This window comes from Parasteatoda tepidariorum, chromosome 10 (assembly GCF_043381705.1).
Source record: "Parasteatoda tepidariorum isolate YZ-2023 chromosome 10, CAS_Ptep_4.0, whole genome shotgun sequence".
In the NCBI taxonomy this organism is placed as follows: Eukaryota; Metazoa; Arthropoda; class Arachnida; order Araneae; family Theridiidae; genus Parasteatoda; species Parasteatoda tepidariorum.
In genome coordinates, this window is record NC_092213.1 from 77,280,362 (window position 1) to 77,305,164 (window position 24,803).

General features: G+C 29.9%; 1 protein-coding gene across 1 annotated transcript in view; it reads right to left on the bottom strand.

Moving 5' to 3' along the window:
- Positions 1 to 12,227: 12,227 nt before the first annotated feature.
- Positions 12,228 to 24,803, bottom strand: part of LOC107446902 (uncharacterized) — a 36,775-nt gene continuing 24,199 nt past the window's right edge. Inside the window, exons 2-3 of the mRNA XM_021148777.3 lie at positions 17,592 to 17,879; positions 12,228 to 15,688 (exon numbers count right to left, since the gene is read on the bottom strand). Coding sequence (XP_021004436.2) covers positions 15,417 to 15,688; positions 17,592 to 17,879 — 560 coding nt within the window. The 3' untranslated portion in view covers positions 12,228 to 15,416. The remainder of the gene's footprint in view (positions 15,689 to 17,591; positions 17,880 to 24,803) is intronic.

The window sequence follows — 24,803 nt, forward strand, 5'->3', positions numbered from 1 at the left end:
TTAATTCCCTTACAGTGAATTGTTACTGTTGAGAATAGATTAACTCCTCCCGAATATTATCTAATATTGAAATCGTTCTTCTACCAGTATTTTCACTTTTCCCGGCCTGAACGTGCTAAATCAGTAAATCATAAAATTTACTTCCATCCAAAATAATCAAAAATTTTCCGATAAATCGGAACAAGTTTGCGGATATAAAATCCTATGAAACTATTAATATTAAGTAAATTTTTAACTCAAATTAGGCATAATCAGGCCTGCCACCTTTTTAGGATTTTTGGAAAAATTACTTCTAGTAGTAGCTAAGTTCACACTTTAAATGTATTATTCCATTTATAAATTCGACTTTAAAGTTATTTTTCCCCGCCACTGTTTGTAAATCATTTGAAATCTCTTATAAAAAGCCACATTTATACCAATCCTCGCGTGGTGAGATTTATGAAATGTTGGCAGAATTACCAAAAATTCTGCAAGATTTAGTTTTTAGCTGTCTCTCAAATATTTTTCAAAAGCGTAGTACTTGACAGACCTGCACGTGATTTTTTTTTCCGAGTAGTATTAAGGTTAACTTTATGTAAACAATTTCTTTTAGCAGCCAATGTTGTGGAAGATTTCATATGGTAAAATAGTTTTTACAATTTGAAATACAGTAAACCCCGTTATAGTGAACATTCAAGGGACCGAAATTTCTGTTCACTATAACCGGTACTTCACTATATCCAGTAATTTTAACTATTGGTTCCTAACTCCCTCCTTTTATTTCACGTTATTTAAATAAATGACCAATAAAATGAAATAAAAATAAATGACTCAAATTGGGCAAATGAGACCTCGCAATGTGTTGACTTTGATATTTTATTACTTTTCGTCTAGCGTACAAAAAATAAATAAATAAATAAATTTGTAATCTTTAGCTGATGAGCAATCCTCAACATCAGATATGGAAATACTTCCCGACTCTCGTATAATTTTTCCTGAATTTATGTTATTAAGCTTTTTAAAATCCAGCCATTCGAGCACATGAAAGTTGTCTCAACTAATTGCTTAGCAAATTCATCAGCTTTGACTTGAAGCATTTGTCCAGATACTGGAAGATTGTGGCTTCTTCGAAAGCTGAACCAATTCAATAATGCTATCCAATAATGAAGCAAGCAGGAAAAAATACTCACAGCTACATTCCATGCTATTGATGGTTTGAACAATCGGTATATGTATTTATTTTGAAGTAGAAGTTTCAAAATTATTACGAATATTTATTATAAACGACGAAAATAAATCAGTCGAAGACAGAAAAAAGTTCATAGTATCCAACTTTTTTTGGTTCACTATATCCTCAAAAAATAACATTATCATACCTGCCAACTCTTCCGGAAGATTTTATTTTCATGTTTAAAGTGGTAGCAATACTATACTCAGGTTATTCCAATTAACTTTCTTAATTATAATGATAATTGTAAGTGAGTTTGAGCACCACTACATATAAATAATTACAATATATATATAAAAGCATAATAATCCATACGCAAGCGAATTTCAACGGGATCAAATTATAAATATATTTTTGAGCCAGATTGTTTTTCGTTTATTGATTGTTTTACAACCGCTCTGGAAATCCATTGTCGAATAGAGTGAAAGTTGGCAGGTATGCATTATACGTGGTTAGCCAGGCTCGGGAACGAACATTTCGTTCACCATATCCGGGAGTTTACTCTAAGTCGTGTTCATTATAGCGCGGTTTGACTATATTATATTTGAATGCTTTTTTAATTATAGTGGTATTTAAAAAAAAAAATTCTATTATTTCATCGATCATAATTACCTACGCTCATCATGATAGAGGAAAATTTTGTATGCGTGAAAAATACACACTTTCTAAAAGCTAAAAGCAAGATCTTCCAAATTGTGCCAGCAGTTTTGCCATGTAGAATCTTTCAAAACATTTGCTGTTAAAAGAAATGTTGTTGAGACTGAGTTTGAACAGCGGTATTACCATAATTTTATTTAATATTAGTACTTTAACAAAATTTTTTACCGTGATCGTATATTTCATCCAGAAACTGTTCAAAAGATAAGACATTTTGTTTATTTATTCAAGAAACATAGTATACCGAAAAATCTCAGGGAATTTTACAAAAAAAAATCTACGCTTATACCAAACCAACTCCCCTACAATTCGCAGAATTTTTTTTATTTTTTTTATATTGACTCCCGACATAGAAAAAAAAAATTTCGATCAAATTAAAGATATCAAATTTGAAGGTATTCTAACTGATTTTTTGTTTAATAAGATTGGTTTAAAATAAGTTATTCCTCTACAATATAAAAAATAAGTTACGAATAAATTGGCCTGATAATCATTCGATTAAAATTTTAACTTCAGACAAAAGTAAAAAAAAAAAAAAAAAAAAAAAAAAAAAAAAAAAAAAAAAAAAAAANAAAAAAAAAAAAAAATTCAACATGAATTAATAATTAATTCTCATTTTTTATAGATCTAGAAAACAAATCGTTCTCGAAATGGGCAAAACTTGACAGCTATGAATACAAATTTCAGTTTTGTATGTTCTTTTTATTTTCACTTTAATATGCTTATATTATACAATTCTCAAATCGCTTGAAAACGATAGAAAATTAAAGTAATTTGATGTTTCAATTTATTAAAAATTTTATAAATAAGTGTTTCTTTTAAATTGCTATTTAAATAACTCCTTGATGAAAGCAAAAAATATTTTTCGGCAAACGATTTACAGGTTGATAATCGTTTGCACTGCAATTATAAGGTTTTTTTATGACACACATATCTTCCAAAATGGGCAATTTATAAACACTTAAAATTCCAATTTTGATAACTTTTTCATAAATCTTTCCATCTTTCAATTATAATAATCCTTTCGGCTCCTCTATGTCGTTACAGCTGCCCGACGCAGAGTTCGAAAACGCGAAATTCGTGATGAAATCATTCTCCCAGCAACGGGCAACACACCTGGCAGCCAACCGGAGACTGAAAGTCGCCAATTTTTTTCTTATGTCGCCATTCACTTGGGTTGAAGCTTTCAATTGGGATTTTATTAAAAAATAATAATAATAATAATATCATGGGGGGAGGGGGAAGTGCGGAAGTCACGTGAAATGTCAAGTGAATTATCCCCTACTTAGCCAGAATTTTTTGAAATATTTTATTTTCAAGTTGTTAAATTTAACCCGTTAAAGCAGCAGGCCAGGGCTGCAAGTCAGACGTTAAAGAGAAAGAAAAAAAATTGTTAGTATTACCATTTCATTTATAGCTTTCATGAGGTGTAAAGTAAGCCCTTACTATTCTAATTTATTCAACTTTATTTATTTATTCTTTTTCTCGGGTCAATACAATAATCAAATCCAATATTCCAAATAAAACTGTTAAAAATTTATTGGTAGTTTTAAATTTCATTGGAAGAAAAAAAAGCTATAATGGAATGATTTTCTTATCAGTTTTTTCCCTTTTCCTTCTTGGTATGTATAAAGCCTGCCAACTTTCTACGCTTTTTTAAAACGTTTCTTTTTAGTGGTCGCTAAGTTTATGCTTTTCAGTATTATTCTTTTTATTATAAGTTTGATTTAAAGTAATTTTTTACACCACTACTTGTAAATAATTCGAAAGCTTATAAGAAAAACCACTTTCGATCAATCGTCTTATCGTGAAGTTCTTGAAATATTGGCAAAATTACTAAAACTTCCGTTAGAAATAATTTTTAACTGTCAACCACTCAATGAAATATTTTGTAAAAAGCGTAATAGTTGGCAGCTTTGTATATATATAAAGATTCATACTCGCGTAAATCGCACTTTTTTCGGAAATGCCAACTACTCCGGATTCGACAAAATATATTTTAAAAAGCATCAAAATATTACAAACTGAAATTTGCTCATTTTCGGTTCATTTTGCCAATTTTTTAATAGGCTCACCATGGCATACCTGTAACAGAATGACGTATCATATAAGCCTTTGAATTATTTAGAAGTAGTGATGTGTAAAAACCCTATAAATCGAATTTACTAAACCAAGAATACTACTGATCCTACCAAGATCTAAAGACTGCCATTTGAAAATATTTATCAGCCGTTCGGAGCAAGTTGGAATCTTTAGCTTTTTCATTGCTTTGTATTCTTAACAGCAGTATCGTCTTTAGGCATGAGCACACCCGGACAGTGCCCTTAACACGTTGAATGCCACGCTAATTTTACATGTCTTGCTCGTGAGGCCACACGGTAAATAACTGCATACTAAATTTGCAAATATAGACAGATTTTGCAAGTTTATAAAAGGTTTAGCAGGACATATATGGAATAATTAGTGAATTATATGCCTACGAATTGTTTAAAAATAGTTGTGGATAAAAATCTACTGAATTGAATTTATTAAACCAAGAATCACAATAATCAAGTAAATTTTGATTAAATTTTCTGCAATTCCATAAAAGAGTTTAAATTTTATAGTTCTATATCATGTTATACGCTGTCAGACAGCTGTTTTTTGCAGCCTATATGAAAGGTCAGTGTCAGCAAGCGGTGGCAGACACAGCCTAAATGTAATTTCAGTGTCAGCCACCGGTGGTTGGCGCTGCCTAAATGGAAAGTCCAGAGTCAGCCACCGATGGCGCTTAATGTGTTAAGAATCTTACTTTTTATAAATTGTATTAAAAAAATTAAACTAAATAAACAATCTTGCAACTAGACAAAGCTGGGCGAAAGTCGCCAAGCTTTTCCTTAATCAGTACTTAATTATAACTTTAGCTCCCTTTAGCAATACGACTCAGGCAGAATTTTACTTTCCTTTATAAAATTAAATATACATAAATAAAGTGGGAAAAAAACATTTACATTATTACCATGAAAGTGTACTTTTCTGATAGTTAACACTTTCTGTAGAATGTCGGTAAATAAATTTTTCTATAAAAACTTGGCGAGCAGCATGAGACTTTGGCATTAATATAAATATGAAGATATATCATAAAAATGATTACATAAACTCAAAACTAGTTTTAGGAGAAATGCAACTATAATTTAAAACAATATCATTCTAATAAATAAAAGGAAATAAAAAATATTAGAAAAAGCATCAATGCCAGTTTTGAGTCCTTGGGATTTTTTTTTCTTACTGTTTAATTGTATCTTATCAAATTTTAATAACATAAGTTACAGGCAAAGATTAAAAATAAGCTGAATAAGATCTTATAAGATACTTATATTTTCTTTCCACGGGAAACCTCGCTGAGATCTTAATTATGAAAACATACCACGATACAGTGAATTCTTTTATAATTCAAGATGCAGGTGGAATCTCAAACGATTTTAAGTTTTACCGTTCACGAAAAAGAAATTAAACTTTGTTCGATATCGCGGAATATTTCTGGAGCTAAGAAGGAATTAAACAATTGATATCTTTTCGAAGTCGTAGAAAACAAAATTTAATAATAAGGAAACAAAAGATGTAGAATAATTAACTTTTTTTTATTTCCGAATTTATTTGAGCGTGAGAAATTCTTTTCAGAATATTTTGTGTAGGAAAAAAATATTATCGTCTCGGTGGGATAGTGTGTATTCTTTTCATCCACTTTTTCTTTTTTATTTCTGAGTTTCTCACACGATTTATATATTTTATTTATTCTTTATTTCTCACCATATTCTCACGGAATGACGTTCATTGCTTTGTGATCTAGAATTTTTTTTAATTTTTTATTGTACTGTAACTTTGATTTTTTTTCTATCGTTTTTTTAATGGAACGCTATTATGAATAAAAAAAAAAGAAGCATTTTTATTTTAAAAATAACTTGAAATGTTCAGAGAACGAAATTAAACATCTATAAAATTACATGATTACTATACGATTGTGTGTTTTTAAGCGCCGGCAAATTGGCTAAGTAAGAAAAAATAGAAACCTAGCATAGTTGTAATTTAATTTTACCACCTGGGAAAATAAAATAACATTTGGAAAGTATGGTAAATAGGTGTTCAATTGTGATTATATGCAGTAAAATGAAAAAATAATAAATAAAGTGAGAGAAATGAATGAATAAATGATAAAGATGGTCTTGTATCGACTCTGTAACTTCATGCTAGAATATTGGATAATACCATATTTTTTTTTGTAAAATAACAATGAAGTGGTCATCATTTTCATCTAATTTTTGTGTATTAAGACATATTTCAATTTTTAGCACAGTAAGTTCTAAGGCAGTTATCGTTATCTTAAGCTTCTAGACTTTTAAAAATATATCATCCTGAATAAAAGTTTTACTGCTAAAAGCCAAAGAATAACAGATCTCTTGAAAAAGTAATGCTACGATATTTTTTAAAAAATTTGTATGGAAAAAGAGAAACTCTTGTTATGCCTAAATGTTTTATTAAATGGTAGAATTTTAAGAAAGTAGTAGGTAAGATTTCATAAAAGTTGGAGCAAACTGGTCACTATAGCTAAAACTCAAATTTGGAAGAAGAAAAAAAAAATTAAGATATTTGATTGTAGTACTGATCACATACCTGCCAACTTTCACTCTTTCCGAGAATGGATTTTCAGAGTGGTTGTAAAACAATAAACGAAAAACAATCTAACTTAAAAATATATTTATATTTTGATTCCGCTGAAGTTCGCTTGAGCAAAGATTATTATGCTTTGATATATTTATTGTAATTATTTATATGTAGTGGTGGTCAAACTCATTTATAATTATCATTATAATTCAAAAAGTTAATTGGAATAACCTGAGTATTGCTACCACTTTAAATATGAAAATAAAATCTTCCGGAAAATCCGGAAGAGTTGGCAAGTATGATACATGATAAAACCCTTTTTTTCTGAAAAATGTAAAGCATGTTATAAATACTGTAAAGTGGTGAATTATATAAGCCAATCCAGATGACAAGGGAACTCCCCTGTATCAAGTAGTGGGAGAAATTTGCATTTATGGAGGACTTTTTGATGGAACTAATCCGCATTTGAGTTACATGGAGAGGAAAACCACGAATACCTCCAAAAGTTAGTCTCACGGCAAGGCGACTCTAACCCATGATCCGCCTACCACTGAGGATATTTTTACGTCAGCACTGGGGTCGGTGCAAGCCTGATGCGAAATTCGTATCAACCTGGTTCACCTCAGAAGGTGAACGTCATCTCTATCACCTGAGCCGTAACGGCTCAGGGGATAGACCATACCTGCCAACTTTCACTCTTTCCGAGAATGGATTTTCATAGTGGTTGTAAAACAATAACCGAAAATCAATCTGATTCAAAAATATATTTATATTTTGATCCCGTTGAAAATTGCTTGCGTAAAGATTATTATGCTTTCATATATTTATTGTAATTATTTATATGTAGTGGTGGTCAGACTCTTCCATAATTATCATTATAATTCAAAAAGTTAATTGGAATAACCTGAGTATTGCTAGCACTTTAAATATGAAAATAAAATCTTCCGGAAAATCCGGAAGAGTTGGCAGGTATGTGATCACATAGATGATGAATCATGTTTGTAGCAATCACGAACAGAATTTTTGAAGAACAGAGCGGGAACGAGGAAATTTTGCTGCTACCACTTCTAAAATTTTTGCATGGCTGATAAAAGTTTTAAAAACTAATTTACTTGTAACCCGCCTTCAATGCGCTAAATTAAGAAATGAGCATCCTAACGTAAGTTTAAAACTAAATAAAATTTCCTCCCTAAGTTTGGCAAACTAACACCGCTGTTGAAATCATGTGTCAACAAAGACACTTAATCTAATAAAATGAGTAATTATTTTCTCATACCTGGAAAGAAATGAAAAGTAAATATATAAATGAAAGTTTTAATAAAAATGTGGTAGCTGAAGTTATTCCATTTTACAATTAATCATTATTGCGATATTTGTTGTCGAACATTAACAGAGATGCCAACTTGCTCCGGACAGCAAATAAATATTTTCGAGTGGTAGTTGACTAATGTGCGAATCTTGGTTTAATAGATTCAATTTATTAAGTTTTCATCTACCACTACTTCTAAATAATTCAAAGGCTTATAGTATTCGCCACTTTATTATATTTACGTCATGCAGCACGGTTTTAAAAGTAAACATAATTGGATAAATGTTTGCAAATTTTAGCATGTAGTTGTTTACCGTTTTTTAAATTATTATGGAACGTCCGGAGCAGTTGGCATCTATGCATTAATATTAATGACAGCTCGTTGTCCTTTTCAAAACTTTAACTGATAGGCATGGCGTACTAATATTTGAGAGCCATAGATGCAGAGATGCCAACTTGCTCCGCACAGCGAATATATATTTTCAAGTGGTAGTTTATTAATTGTGATTCTTGGTTTAATAAATTCAATTTAGTATATTTTTATCAACCACTATTTCTAAATAATACGTAGGATTATATAATTCACCACTTTATGCTTCTTTTGTTATGCTATACCTTTCAAAAAGCAAGCAAAAATAGTCAAATATTTGCAACATTTGCTTTGTATTTGTTTACCGTTTTTGTAATTATTTTGTCGTGTCCGGAGCAGTTGGCATCTCTGTAGATGCAGGCCTAGCTGGCATCAGAACTTTTTAAGTATTTACAGATTTTCTTTTTCAAGGTTCGTATGGTCTTTAACCCTTTCCGGTGCAGTATAGCCAGTCTGGCAACATTAATTCAATAAATGCAGGGAAGCTAACTACGCCACTTTCTGTTAAAGTTTTAATAGAGTAGTAGTGAGTTAAATATTAACCATGGAACAAAACTTGCTCCAAATTGTTCAATGGAAAAAGGCTATATTCAAAGATGCCAAATGCTCCGGACACGCCAAAATAATTTAAAAAAAGAAACGGTAAATAATTACGATGTAAATTTTGGAAATAATTGACTATTCTTGTTAGTTTCTTAAATGGTGTGGTACGACAAAAATACTATAAAGTGGTGAAAAATATAAACCTGCGAATTATTTAGAAATAGTGGTGGATAAAAATCTACTAAATTGAAGTCATTAAACCAAGAATCACAATTGATAAACTACCACTTTAAAATATATATTTTTGCGGTCCGGAGCAAGTTGACATCTTTGTATATTTTATTGTTGAATAAATAAGTGTTACAACTTACAATCGTATATAAATGATAAATATCAATAAAACGATTTTTTTTTCTTAGCTTTCACATTGTTATTTTCAATTCTCGATTATATTAGAGTGTGAAAAATTATAGCAGCATAAAATACAACGCCGCTCGAATTATCTCAAGTGTGCACAGTTTAGCCTGTTTAACGCGCTCGAATTAGGTCGAGCGCGCAAGTCAAGGGGTTGAGTAAGTCCAATATTCGGCTGCTTTAGTGTTATACTTTTTTTTCATACACGTAGCAGTAGTGAAACTGCTACTTGATTCATTAGAAAGAAAAAACTAGTCAATCCTTTCATATCATNAAAATAGTATATATTTACTACCACTTTAAATATGAAAATAAATTCTCCCGCAAAATCCGGGAGAATTGGCAGGTATGCGTATATAAATGATAAATATCAATAACACTATTTTTTTTTCTTAGCTTTCATATGATTATTTTCAATTCTCGATTATATTCGAGTGTGAAAAATTATAGCACATATTCCGCTCGAATTATCTCGAGTGTGCACAGTTTGGCCTGTCTAGAGCGCTCGAATTAACTCGAGCGCACAAGTTAAGGGGTTAAACTTGCAAATTAAATAAAAACAAACAAAACAAAAAACATGTTGCAGTTTGTCCGAGGGTGGCTACGAATTTATGCCTTTCGAGTTGACCCCTTTCTATGATTTTTTTTCTATGAGTTTTTCGCGGGCCTCTGCCCGGAAGTCGCCAAGACTTGGCGATTATTCTGCCACAGATACGGAAATCTTCCCGTGTAGACAATGGGAATGGAGTTTTTTGAACTTAATAGATCGTCTTGGTCCAGAGAGAATCTGTTCAAAAACATCAGAGGGGGTTCGGAAAATTCCGTTCAGGCTTGAAAGGTAAATGTAACATCGCTCATTCTGGTTGAAATAAAAAACACTTTAAATCAGCTGTTTAAATATGGTATTATAAATTATTTTTATTCAACTTGTGTTTATTTAAAGAAGATAAAATTGTGGTTATCTTTTCCTAGATTTGTATTGTCATCTAAGAATCATTTCTAAGCTCACAACGTAATAGTATAGAGGGGGAAAAAATCACAAAACCAAAAGACATTGCAAAAAAATAAAAATCAGGAATATTATTTAAATTCAATAAAAAAAAGGACAACGATCAAAGGAATGATATTAACATAATTTTCATTCACAATTTTTTTTACTATGCATGTCTTGCCAAGTGATTTATTATATTATGTTCTGTTTTATTCACATTTTTTCTTCATATGTATTTTTGATAGCTTAAACCATTTTTTTAAAAAATTTTCGTCTAAAAATTTCATAAACTTTCCTTTTCTTTTTTTTTTTTTTTTTAGAAATAGGCAAACTAAACTTGACAATTTAAACAGGGTTTCTGCGGGCCTTGAAAATTTTTAAAAGTGGTAGCGAAAATAAAACAAATCTCGATATTTAACTCGTTCACGCCGGGAAAAGTGAAAATACTGGTATGGGAAAAGAGAAAATACTGGTAGGAGAACTATTTCAATATTAGATAATATTCGGGAGGAGTCAGTCTATTCTCAACAATAACAATTTACTGTAAGGAGATTTATCATGGCGTAGAAGCAATTCAATGTAAAAATTGTATCCGTTAAAAACAATTGGTAGTTATGGATTTTTATTATTCCCGGAAAAAAAACTAAAAACAGAGATTTATTGTTACCAGTTTTTACTCCGGTGCGCTGCCAAGATGAGAAAATCTAGCGTGACCCACCGGTGGGTCACCCCGGCGTGAACGTGTTAAATTTCTATGTAATCACCACTAAAAAATTGTCTCCGAAGGAAGTATACATGCATGAAGATTTCAGCTTGTTAAACCACTTAACGATAAAGTGGTATATTAAAATAAGAAATATTTTCTAGCATTAACTTAATTTACTACCACAACTAAAATTCTCAAGGACAATGGGAACCTTGTTAAATTAGTGTATAAATCAATGCATTCGCACTAAGCCGAGAACGTTCGATGCAACATATTGTCCCGCCATCTGTTGATAATACAGAGAAGCACAGTCAATATATTTATTTTTTTAAATCCTAAAATTTATTTTAAATAACAGAATTAAAATTTGCTCTAATTATGTAAGCATCATGGCATATATTTCAATGAAATATAATACTTTACATTATACAATTAGAAAATAATTTATGTACAATAAAAGATGAAAATTAAAAAAATTTCAAATATTCGTTTCATGCATATATGCTAATGTTTGTACAAACTAAAACTCGTAGAATGTATTTTATCCCATTCCATGCATTTATGTTGCACACTTTCCATTACATTGCTGGCAGCAACGAACATAAAATATTAAATAACAAGTAGCTTAAATATATATGCGTTATAAATTAACGTTTATTTTATATATACACTAAACTAAACTCAGTAGCGCAACAGCCCATAGAAGGACAAGACCTACTGTGCCCATCTCAGTTTTCTTGACCTTGGGCTCTGGGGTGCAGGAGCAGATGTTCCGGTTAGGTGGTCAGCCGAACATTATATATATATAAAAGGAATTATAACTAGACCAGAGTGCGCATAAGAAATGAATTTTGGGTAAAATCAAAACTTTCAGTTAAAAAGTTTTAAAAAGTAGAGTCATGCGTTAATGAAGAAGAGCGTAAAATATTTGGTTCATGAAAATTAACTTGATAACTTATTTTATTTTAATAATTATTTAAGTGAAATGTAAGGTAAGTAGCGTATTAGACAGGGGCAATAAATTGATGAGCCTAGTTTCTTTCCGAAATTGACATTTTTACTACAAACTATTGTTTTGTATTGTTTCCGAATAAGTACTTTTCAAGTTTCCAGAATATCCACTAGAGAGCAGCACTATATACAGAAATAGCTTGTCTGCATGGAAATTGTAGTATTCTTCATCAAAAACACTTTTTAGAACAATTAAAGATGCGGCTTATCATTACAGAGCCCAACATTTTCATATACAAACGGAAAAATTTTATCAAGTCAATATAATTTTATCATGTTATTTTATCAATTTATCATGATTTAAAGGATTTTTAAGGAGTGCTAAGAATTGGTAAAACCATTTTTTTTTAATGTGCAAATAATATGAGATCAAGGTCGTTTTATATTTTCTGAAATTTATTTACATTTGAACAATTTGTACACAAAAATACAAAAATATGAAATGTACATCTCACGGTATTTACAAAATAGATTTTATCTATACATTTATAACATATTTGGGATAATAACACGTGATATTAAGTCAATGATATAATCAGTAATAATGAACATTTCTAAAATGAATTTGAGCAGTAAATTTAATACAGTTGTAATAATTTTTGTAAAAACGATAACAATAACAAATGAATATTATATTAAAATAAAACTGGAAAAAAAATCAATATTATTCATGTAATAATAAAAATGAGCATCGTCCTAAGTATCTTTCTTAATTGCTTTAAATCTATATCTTTAATTAAAGGACGCAGTGGTTTTGAACAATAATCTTATAAAATTTAAGGAAATCAAATTAATTCAGAAGGAATATTACAAATATCAACATAATTATATCGAAAATTTTGCTCTACTTTGTTACAATTTTTTTTAAAATTAGTAGTCATTTGCAGCAAACTTTTTTTTAAAGAAAGAAAAATTTAAAAAAAAATCTCAACTTTTATGTATTATTCTAATCATTATTATTGAGACATAAATCCAGACTCCAAACAATGATAATACAAGCGAAAAGCAATGCAGTCAGTTAAAAGCAATACAATCGCAGTAAAATTATTGACCATTATATAAAATAATCAATTATTTCTTTCATTTCAGATGTTACACTACTAATTTTAAGTAATCTGTAATACTTTATAAAGTAATTTAATATAATATTCATCGATAAGTATCTGTTCGAATTCGATTAGCATTTTTGTAAAAATTTTAACATTAAAAAAAAAAAACTATTTTATCCTGGAGTATAAAAAATAATATTAATACTTAACAACAGGACCAGCCTGAGAAGAAAGTATTTAGCTTTAAATAATTTTAGAATCCATATTAACAATTATCTATATTAATTGAATGTATAGATTTTATTGCTCAAGAAATTAGTAACATTAAATCAAGCAAATTTAAGTAAAATTTTCTTGTTTTCTTGCTGCAGTTATCACATTAGTTTATATAAAATGAATTTTTACTGGCAGAAAAGCCCCTTCAAACGCATAAATATAATAAAAATCGTTTGAAACAAATTAAGTAAATAAGTTTTATATACAACAGATTTTAAAAATTCACACTTGGCGAGAAAACTGCCATAACATAACATTAAATTACTTACGATCATATCTATCATTCTTTTCGACCTATTTCTGCCCTGCTAACTTTTAAATAAGCTCCGTAATATTCATACCACAGAGAACGCTTAAATATCGTTCGCAAACTTGAATCAGCTATTGACAGCGCTGATTTTTTCTTTTTCATTTTGTGGCTTCACAGACTTAACTGTTAACCGTACTCACAATAATATATGCCTGTTGTCCAATATCAAAATATATGCAAAAATATATGCCTGTTGTCCAATATCAAAATACACCAATTTCACACCACGATAAGGACAAAGATATTCTTAAATCTAAGATTTCGAACCTCTTTTTCGGCTACGAAAAGTAAGGCAAATGTTTACATTTCAAACAAAATATGAAAAATCGAGGAATGATTTTCTGAACAATCATAATGTTTATTAGAAATAAAACAATCCATCAGGAGGGTGAAAAAAAATATCTCTAACTGTCGCCAACCTATATGATTTAACTTAAACAATGTTTCATTAGGAATGGAATAGATGTCATCATCATCAATATTTATCTGGGCGCCTGGGGCCGTAATGGAATAGATGTACATACCTGCTAACTTTTCCGTAAGTTTTATTTTTATATTTAATGTGGTAGCCAAAATTTATTTCATTTTACTTTTATTTTAATAAATTCGACTTAAAATTATTTTGACTACCACTACATTTAAATAATTTAATAGTATATATATTAAGCCTGCTTGCAAAGAATTATATATATACGTTCAATAGCTAACAACAAAATCTCATCTCCTCTATTCCCTCTATCTAATAATTTTTCGAAGAAGCAGCGGATAGCCCCCTGGGCTAGACACTCCATTACCCTGAATGCGTTGGCTGTATTTTAGTGTAATACTAGTTTACAATTATTGATAGCAAGGCAATAGCCACCAGAAAAAAAAATTTCTTGCAAAGTGTAAAAGTTAGCAGGAATGCATACAAATACAATAGTAACTAAAAATGAATGCTTAATCACATTAATGTATGAAAAGTCTGAAATAAATAATGAAGGTACATATATGAATAGGAACAATTACACGTAGTCACATTTCGTGAAGATAAACTGCTTTCAACAGTGACCAAGATCAAACGGAGAACAAATCCAATAATGGTTCCAATCAACAAAACAAAATCTAGTTACAGTTACAATCTAGTTATTTAGACTAACCTAATAATGGACCCCATGAAGCATTAAAATCCTTGTAGACTAATCAACAAAACAAAATCTAGTTACAGCTTAAATTTAAAATGGATAACATAATTTTCTTTATGCACAGTATGACATGAAATAGTTCGGACAAAGCTCCTAACCAAGAATTGTAATCGAAAACTCATTTGGTAAGATTCCTTGGTCAAAAAAGTTCTTTGGAAACAAAAGAATGAACCTTCCTGCGTGATTTTTCTGCAGCACATAGAAGTAAAGGCATTGAAGAATGAAGAAAGGCACTTTCTTCCGATTTTTTTTTATAGAACAAGTGCAGCCATCTTTTACACCAGCTTGCATTCATTGGAACTTTTCTATAGACTTGACTTTGGATTTTCTTTAGAGCTAGACTTCATAAAATGTAGCATCCTTCAAAAATCTTTGTGTTTAGGTATGAGATAAAACATCAGAAGGTGAGTTTTGGCCCATAAGAATTATGTGACTTTATTACAGCTCCTCATTAAGGTTCAGAGTGGTCATTTTGAAAATTTGTAAACATGTTTCTGATTTTAATGTTTTCAGTTTTATTTGTAAGTTGTAAGTGCCATATTTTAGTGATCAATGTAATTTCGATTTCGAACCCATTTTATATATTTCGGTATATTGCTGAAAATCTTGAAGGTCTTCAATGGTGGATCTTTATTCACATTTGCAAAATTAGTGCGCTTATAAATAGTATGTAAAAAGTGATCCGTGTCCCGCCGGATACTGTGTACTATATAAATTTGTTCGGATAACATTGAGGGGTCAGCCCGGATCACGTATCAGAAACCAGTTTGTTTTCTAGTCCTTTGGAAGGTATGGGACGTTGTCCATTGCATCCTTTTACATAACCGTTGGGTCCAACAACACCGAATTCCGGATCAAAGAAAGTGGATTGTCTTGTGATGAAAAAAATTCCAATGGCTACCAGGGCACCAAATAGAAGGACAGCGGCTACCAACATCACCACATACCAAGCATTGGATTCCAAGACACCAGTTTCTGCTGAAGATGGTGGCTCAAATAGAATTGGCTTATGACTGGTCACTGGAAAAAGAAAAAAAAAACAATGGTATATATTAAAAACGCTCTAAAACACAACCGTGAAAAGTCGTTATAACATTAAATTATTTAGTTCATAGTTACTAAAATTGCTTAATAATGCTGATGAGTCATTATGATATACATTACATTGCGTTGCATTAAGATACAGTTAAGTTTGTTTAGTAATGCTGAGGAAATTCTAAACTGTAAGGCATCACAATGTTTGTTAATACTGCAAACATAGTAACTAAATTCTCTCATCTTTGATAAAGATTTTCCTCTAACAGTTAATATGGTAAGTATAAGTAGATAAATGTCCCGATAACTGTATGGGAGAGTGGGGTCAATTGTAACAGGGTACGATTGTAACAGAGCAAAAATTTCGAGTGTCGGGTTCTAGATTTGGTTCCTATGTGGCGCACAAGGTGTATTTAATAAATCTACATGTACACCTCTGGCAACCATTTTTATGTACTTTTGAAAGAGTTACATCGCAAAAGATATTTTCACGTTACGTAAGTACTTTTTTTGGTTTTTGAATATTATAGTGTAAGAAAGTAATTTTGTTTAAACAAATAAAAATTATTAACCGAATATGTAAATGGATACCTAATAATAAAAATGAATAAAAAAAAATTAGTTTTGCTAATTAACTAGCATTGTTTTTAACAAATGAAGCTGAAATGGCGTCTTGGGGACGATTGTAACAATAAGTAAAGGGACGATTGTAACAGCTGAAAATAAATAATCTTATGTTTACAAACCATTACTTAACTCTTTAAGAACCACCAATAGTTTCCTATATCATTTATATTATGTTGCATGTGCATTATTTTATTTGTCACCTTTCACAGCATAAATTAAAATTTTTAACCCCTTAAAGTTAAAAGTTTAACCCTTTAGGTCTCTGCTCATTATTATTTTTACTCCTAAAATATCACTACTATTTTGATCAATAAAAAAATATATCACAACTATGATAATATGTATAATTAACTATGTTTTAGTTGAATTTATGAACTGTTACAATTGACCCCGTAAGTGGGGACAATTGTAACAAGTGCACGACTGTCAAAAATTGTTAATAACTAATATAATCACATTTAAAATAAGGTATTTATTTTTTTTTCTAGTAGAGGATAGTTTACTTTACTCGTCTGTCAATTAATACTAATAATATATTGGATTTTTTGTTAGTTAAAAATAGTCAAGTAAAAAATGTTACAATTGACCCCACTCTCCCCTATAGTCATTTTAAGTGCTGGTGAAATTTAAAAAAAATCGACTTTTTATTTTACAGCCACTTTATAATTTTGAGTTAAACTTCACCATATACCGGTAATGGCATAATTGCTAAATAGCAATTAATTTAATAGAGCCATAGTGGCTCAAGGGATAAAGCTTGCACCTTCCAAGGAGGAGAACCTGGATCGAATCCCAACAATGGCTGGTCGATACGAATTCCAATCTCAACACCGACCACAGTGATGAAGTAAAACATCTTCAGTGGTAGACGGATCATGGGTTAGAGTCCCCTTGCGTTCAGGCTAACCGTGGGACGTTTTCGTGCTTTCTTTGTCCACGTAACGCAAAAGGCGTGTTAGTTTCATCAAAAAAATTCCTCCATGGAGGCAAATTTCTCTCGATATTTGATCCAGAAGTTCCCTTGTCTTCTGGATTGGGTTCAAAATTACAAGGCTATGGAATTAAACATTAGTAGTCGCAAACCCAAATTTGGGTCGGCTGTTCAATGACTGTTGTAAAAATTAATTAAATAAAACCGAATTCGCTAGTAACAGCTAAAATAAGTGGCTAAATTACTGTTATAATTGTTGAGAGAGCTGTTTATAACTCATAAACTAATTTTGCCTCGTATAGCATTGCAACTTGAGCAAACAATTCTTACCTGGAAGAATAAAAGGAGTTGTTGTTGTTGGCATCGTTGGGTAAACTTTGGCATTGCACATGTGTTTATTGCAGCACATGAGTACCGGCCATTGTCGATGCAAACCAATAGCGGGCCGCCTGTTTTCGCATAGAAGGGGTGTGCTGCCAGCAACGCAGCCCCTGACCAATGGGTCAGATCCATCTTTCCGATCCAAGAATTGACTGAAACAGAGACTTGTTGTATTGCATGTTTTCGTTCCTTCTTCTAAACATTGTCTGGTCGTGCAAGCGCACGAAATCATACGACCTGCAAGAAAACAAATTTTTACATTTAATAATAATTTACATTTTTACCGTCTTTATGTTCTATAATTAATCAAATTTCTGTAATGCAAAGCCAATGCTGATAAAAATATTTCTTTTTACCTAACAAGAGTTGGTATATGCATGAAGACGCATATACCAACATGCACATGCACACAACGTGCATAAAGGTGCTTCAATTTGCTTCTGAACATGTCAGCTTTTTTATAGCATATGTCTTCTTTCCCAGATAGCACCACAACCAGATTGCAACAAAAATGCAACAATCATGGAGACTCTTTTGTGAAGTCACATGTGACTTCTGCGACGTCGATGTGTGAGTTATAAATTGTTGCTATGTCCGCCTTTAGTGACGTCACCTAGACATCAATATGAGACCATTTAGCTGTCGCACGTCTCAACATGATCACGGTGTAGCGACATGGTGACATTTACGTTTCATTAGGGTCACCGTGCCACTAAGCTGAGAAGTAAATATGTCACACGGTGACGTTTATGCGACAATTATTTGTCTCATTGTGGTCTCATGCTGACGTTTGGGTGACGTCACCTAAAGCGGACATAGTGACCTTTTAAAATTCACGTATCGACGTTGCAAAAGTCACATGTGACTTCCACAAATGAGCCTCAGTGACTGTCGCATTTTTGTTACAATCTGGTAACGGTGCTATCTGGGTTAGAATCCGTTTTTCTGAAACGAAATAGTTATGCCTACCTTATTAATAATATACTACTTCTAACTAAACATTAAGTACTTTATTCAATTAATTTCTAATTAAATATGCAGTACTTTTTTAAAGCGAAAGGGATGGGAATTAGAAATTTTTTTTTTTCATTTGGTATTAAAAAATTTGTTCCAATACTTTTTCCAAATAGGTACTATGCATATACAGACCACATTTTTTTGTGACCTTTAATGGGTTAATATTTACAGCGTGAATTTTATTTTACCTCTAATAATCCTTAGTTATTATTAACTTTAATTTTTTAAAAACTCCAATAAACCTAAACATTATCAAGCCATCGATAGGTTTTTTTCCCCCCAGACACAGTTTAAATAAAAGTGTATTAATAACAATTCTGATGTTTTGACTCTAAGCGTTAAGTCGGAAAAAAAATCTACCACCCACATTAATATCTCAAGACAATAACATTTACACGAAATCCCTTCGTTTATTTTTTTAAAGCTCACAACACATCCACTCTTTTTTTTAACCGAAACGGTATAACAAATGCGATTTCAAAACGGAAGAACTTTCTTCTGTTTATACGAATCGGGCGCCGCGTTGTCGTAAAGCAATTCAACCATAGCCATAGTATTCAAAATAGCACGAAAAAACACGCACTCGCGTTCCGGTCGCTCTGTTTGCCTCGCATCGTGCAGACGAGAAATTGTTTTTAAAACCCGTTTCTCAGTTGTTTTTTTTTCTTTCTTCTTTTGTTTTATTTGTTCTTTTATTCGGATATGGATTATGAAGAAAAGAGATAAGAAAAAAAATTGTGTTCGTTAATTGCGGGAGGAAACAAAGACAAGGCTTGCAGCCAAAGATATCGAACTTTTCGAAAGAATATTCTTGATATTTAATTGCTAACGGCGCCACTCATATTGAGAGGAAGTCGTTTTAATAATTATATTTTTCCCAGCCGTTACTTTTTATTATTTGACAAACACGTTTGAAAAAAGTGTCGGCTTTAATTTTCTTCAATGAATAGAATGGAGGAAATCGAACAATTGTTGCAAAATTTGATATCTAAGACACACTACAATGTCAACATTTTGTTCTATGTCTATGGTGAAGGATAACTGAAATGGCAATCATGTCAAACACGTGATTTACGAAGACTATTGTATAGAGAGGGTTATTAATTTTTGGGAAAAATAAAATACCAGTCGAAGAAATATGTACTTTTTATGCTTGTTTCAATGGAAACAATGTTATATAATTTATCAATTCTTCGAAAATAAGCATATTCTTGAGAAAATAAGCATATTCTTATCTTGAAAATTAATAAATAGCTGTAGTTATGAAAGAATAACTCCTTCGAACAAACCAAAACAATGTAAACATAAAAATTTTCCATACCAGTATTTATTTTATTCAAAATTTAGAAAAATTGAGAGCAAGAAATGGTTGATAAAGATGAGTCTAACTTTAAATACATGGAGAATCGAAAGGTTAAATTCTTCAATTTTAAAAAAAAATTTTTTCTTTAATTTATGATGCTTTATTTTAAGTGTCACGTGCAATTGCTTAACTTTACGTGTTTTCTATAAATTTTATTTTTATGCTTAAAGTGGTTGTAAAATTTATGTTTTTCTACTCATTCTTGGATTTATAAAATAATTTTGCCCACCACTGTATATAAATAAATAAAACTTCCATACAATAGTATGATAATTAAACTAATTTACGAAATAAGCATTTTATATTAAAGAGAAATTTTAACTAATCGTCTGCGACCCCCTGATACGATTACTCTTATAAATTTAGATACTACTTCGTTTTGTATCATCATCTTCCGATTTTTTTTTAAATATTCAATTTATATCCTAGAAAATTACACCTAATATGTATAGGCTAAAAAGCATCTATATTCCTGTACTTACTTACGTTGATTTAATTACATGGCATACCAATAGTTTCCAAAATCTCCAATAATTGATTGTTAATTTAATAATTCTAATTTAACGTGATTTTAATAAACTGTAGCATAACTCATAAAAATTGTAGATTTCATAAGAATGCTGGGACGAATTGTATTTGGAAAGCGTTTCGAGCGTATAAGTTACGTGCTGTTTTTTGTCATTCTACTTATTAACAAATAATATATAATAAACATATAATATATATATTATAATATAAATCTTATATGCAAAGGTGGTAGATAAGAATTTACACTTATTTCATATTAATTTAATCTGAAATCCATTACTGTTTTTAGAGTTGACTCATAAAACTTTCAAAGAAATGTCTAATCGGTGTTGGTGCAAATCAAATGCCACTAAACATTTTAAAATCATTTATAAAATTTTTTTTTATTCATTTACATATTTATTTTGAATAGAACTTTTTATTATTTACTTCTTATTTTCGTTTTGCTTTGAGGACTTTTCTTTCTCACTGCTTACGTATTTTTTCCACTTAAATGCATAATTCCATATTCATTTACTATCTACCATTTACGAGTAATTCATAGAAAACTGAAAACTGGCGAGTTCGAAAAATTAGAGTGATGATGCGTAAGGCAGTATAATTAATGTCACCGACTGTGATTTGTTTTAAATGTTTAAAATAAGATAGTACAACTTTTCTTCACGGAACATATTTAAAATAACATAATTTAAGATCCATTATGTTTAAATAAATAATAAGTTTATACGCACACTGAAAAGAAAGGCTTTTAACCCTTTATTTACCTATTTAATTTTATTCCACGGGGCCTCGACCTAAATGGTTGTCGCTTTGACTTGGAATTAAATTATACTTTTTTACTATTATTCTACGATTACTATTATATAGCTACCATTTAATTATTTAAAATGATTCATTTAAAATTTAAAATGTTTTAAGTATTATAAAAGAGCCCGGTTATACCGGTGGGAGGCGAGAGAGTGCACAGGGAGTCTTCCCCCTTTTGTAAATTTGTAAATAGTGTAAATATTCTTTCTTTATCTTCAATTTGTTCCCTATATTATGTATCAACTTGCGACTTATTATTATGTATGANTTACCTATTTAATTTTATTCCACGGGGCCTCGACCTAAATGGTTGTCGCTTTGACTTGGAATTAAATTATACTTTTTTACTATTATTATACTATTACTATTATATAGCTACTATTTAATTATTTAAAATGACTCATTTAAAATGTCTTAAGTATTATAAAATCAGACAGTTAAAATTCAAGTTTTCTTTTTAAAAAATTATTTTTCATCATTGCATAATAAGAGAAAATTACAGACTCTAAACTTATGTAATATAAATATTAAAATTTTTCATAATTCTAACAGATAGTATCTCTATTAGCGCCGTGATACTTTTGCAGAAACTAAATATCTCCTATCTGAAACTGACAACCCTTTAATTGAAGTTAATTTTCAATTTACCCTAACGACTCTTTTTTTTTTTATAATTTTTCTTTTTTTTATTCTTTGTTCTTTTTAATCCGCTCAATTACTCGCTCTCCCTACAATACGTTCCTTTGTGTGATTAATTTACATTCCCTAATGAAAGTCGTCTGCGTTTGCTTGCGAATAAAAACTTGATCACGTTACGCATTGTTAAAAAGAAAGAGAAAAAGATAGACACGTAGCAAAGAGTGGAATTCGATTCCTCGATCAAAGAATAAAAATATTCTAATGATGTTCGGATGAATATCACATTCTCCATAAACAGAGCACTATGTTTGTATATAATAACAATGCTCTGAAAAAAAATCGAGCTTAATAAGCAAAACAACAATACAATAAAAAAAATGGATGAATAATATGTTTATAAATTCTTTAAATTAAACTTAAAGTATCTCTAAAAACTACAATGTTTGCCAAGTAGAAACTTTTGAATTGTTAAAATAAACTTCACATAAAATTAGAATAAATAATCGATTGCTTATTAACTACTCAGTAAAAGAATAAATAAATAAATAAAAACTAGCAAAAATTTGCATTTTCCCCTTTTATTTAATTAGCATACTTTCAATTAAAAACTCGTTTTAGGAACTATATAAGATAAACTTAATCTTTATACACTCATTTAAAATATTTAAAAAATTTAATATTATTTTTACATGGCTTGTTTTTTTTCTGATTTACCTTTATAATGTGCAATTTCTGCCAAGCGTGTTCTTTATTTTGCAGTTACTAATAAAGCCCTCCTTGATGTCTACTTAAAAGGTTTTTTTTTCGTATTTTTTGCTTTCTTTTCGTTACGGGAAAAAAAAGTAGAAAACAGAAGGAAGTTAAGAAAAAAGGAAGTCAAAGAAAACAAAAAAAATATCTTGAATAATATTTTATGCTTTATCTGACTAGAGAGGGCAGCACTATCGACATTTTAGAATTTGTGGCTAGTCAAAGTAAAAAAACATTTTTCTACATGAATGAACAAATTATAATTTAAATTATGATAAATAATATTAAATAGCTAAGAGCCTATATGGTTTCGATTTCATCGCAAAAGCATCTATGGTCAACTATGTTTTTTTTTTAAAATAATTTTCTATAACTTATCTAACATTTATCATAGGATTCTGAATTTTCTTACAGGAGTTCAACATAAGCACAGGTATTATTTAAATGCTAACACTTTCGTAAAATATCGCAAAAAACTTTTATGATTTATTTCTTCAGAACTGAAATTTGAATTAAAAAAACGCGATACTATGATGTCTTTCGCGCTCAATATAAGTAATAAAAATCATGTATCATTTTTTGGCATGAGATAAGTTTAATAGGTAGTCAACAATGGTCATTTCAAAACCAAACTAGCTCAGAATTTATTATTACTTTTTTTTAATTTGAGAAAAAAAACTTAACTATTTGGATTTTTATATAAAAAAATATTTATTTTGACCAAAAAGAAAATATATCTATGAAATATTTAACCTTGAAATTTTAAAGTTTGAAAAGAGGAAAGAAGAAAAAAAGGTGGTGGAAACCGAAGAGGAAAAAAAAAGAAAAGAACTTCCAAAATTTTTTTACTCAACGGAATAATTTTTAAAATTCACTGGAAAAAGTAGGAGGTAAAAATGTTACTTGTCTTAATATTTGCGTAGTAAAATCGGTATTGTGCTTGTACCAAATACCACACAATTTATCTAAAAATGTTCAAATAATTAACACACAGCAGTCAATGTCTATTGAATCACGCAAATTATAAATGAATATTGTTTATAAAATGTATCTAAATAACGTTAGCATTTATGAATAACTGTCTTCCACAAGCCTAAAACAACTCAATAATTCTTACGGCCAGCACCTGTAATTCATTAATTAACTTTCTTCATTACGTGCTCAGTGATTAAATTTGATTCTGTATTATTATTCAATTTCATTTTATTCTTCATAAAATGTTTAATGACAATGACAAATGTTCTTGTCATACTAGCAATAGGAAAGGTTGAATTGTGTTACTTTTTTATTTATTTATTTTTCTTTTTTGTGCGAATATTACTGAAAAAGAAAGAGACTTTATTATTCCCGTGCTTCATATGATTGTGCCATTAAAAGTAAAAAAAAAAAAAAAAAAAAACTCACACCTCTAATNAAAAAAAAAAAAAAAAAAAAAAAAAAAAATGGTGAAAAATATAAACATATTAAAGTTGAAATTATAACTGAATTTTATTCCGTAGCCTGTATAGCGATGAAGTTATAAGCTATTTTTTCTTTAAAAATCATTAATGCAACAAGTGACACTTATTTGACTCTGTTTAAAAATTAGGAAAAATGAATGAAAATTCATTTATGCGGAGTCCCATTACGGATCGAAAGTTCAATTGATGTCAGAAGTCCAATAAATGTCAGAATATGTGAATAAAAATTAGTGAAACTTTCAAGATACCGAGCAAATTAAAACAATGTTGTCTGACAAGAACAATAAAATATTCTTTTTGACAAGAATAAAGGTAAGTGCACTTTGACTAAATTATTTACAAATGCCGTTTGACTAAAATATTGAAATGCCAATTGATTAAAATAACAGCAAATGCTCTTAGATGAATAAATAACAGACATCTTTTGTCTTAAATTATAATGAATTTCCATCCATTGACAGGCATGTTTGATTAAAATTATCTAAATAACATGTAGAATTATTAACTCAATAAATATAATAAGTAACTAAAATATTGAGAACTTAATTTCATGGCTCTAATTAGTAGATATGCCTAAAGTTTTTGGCATATCTACTA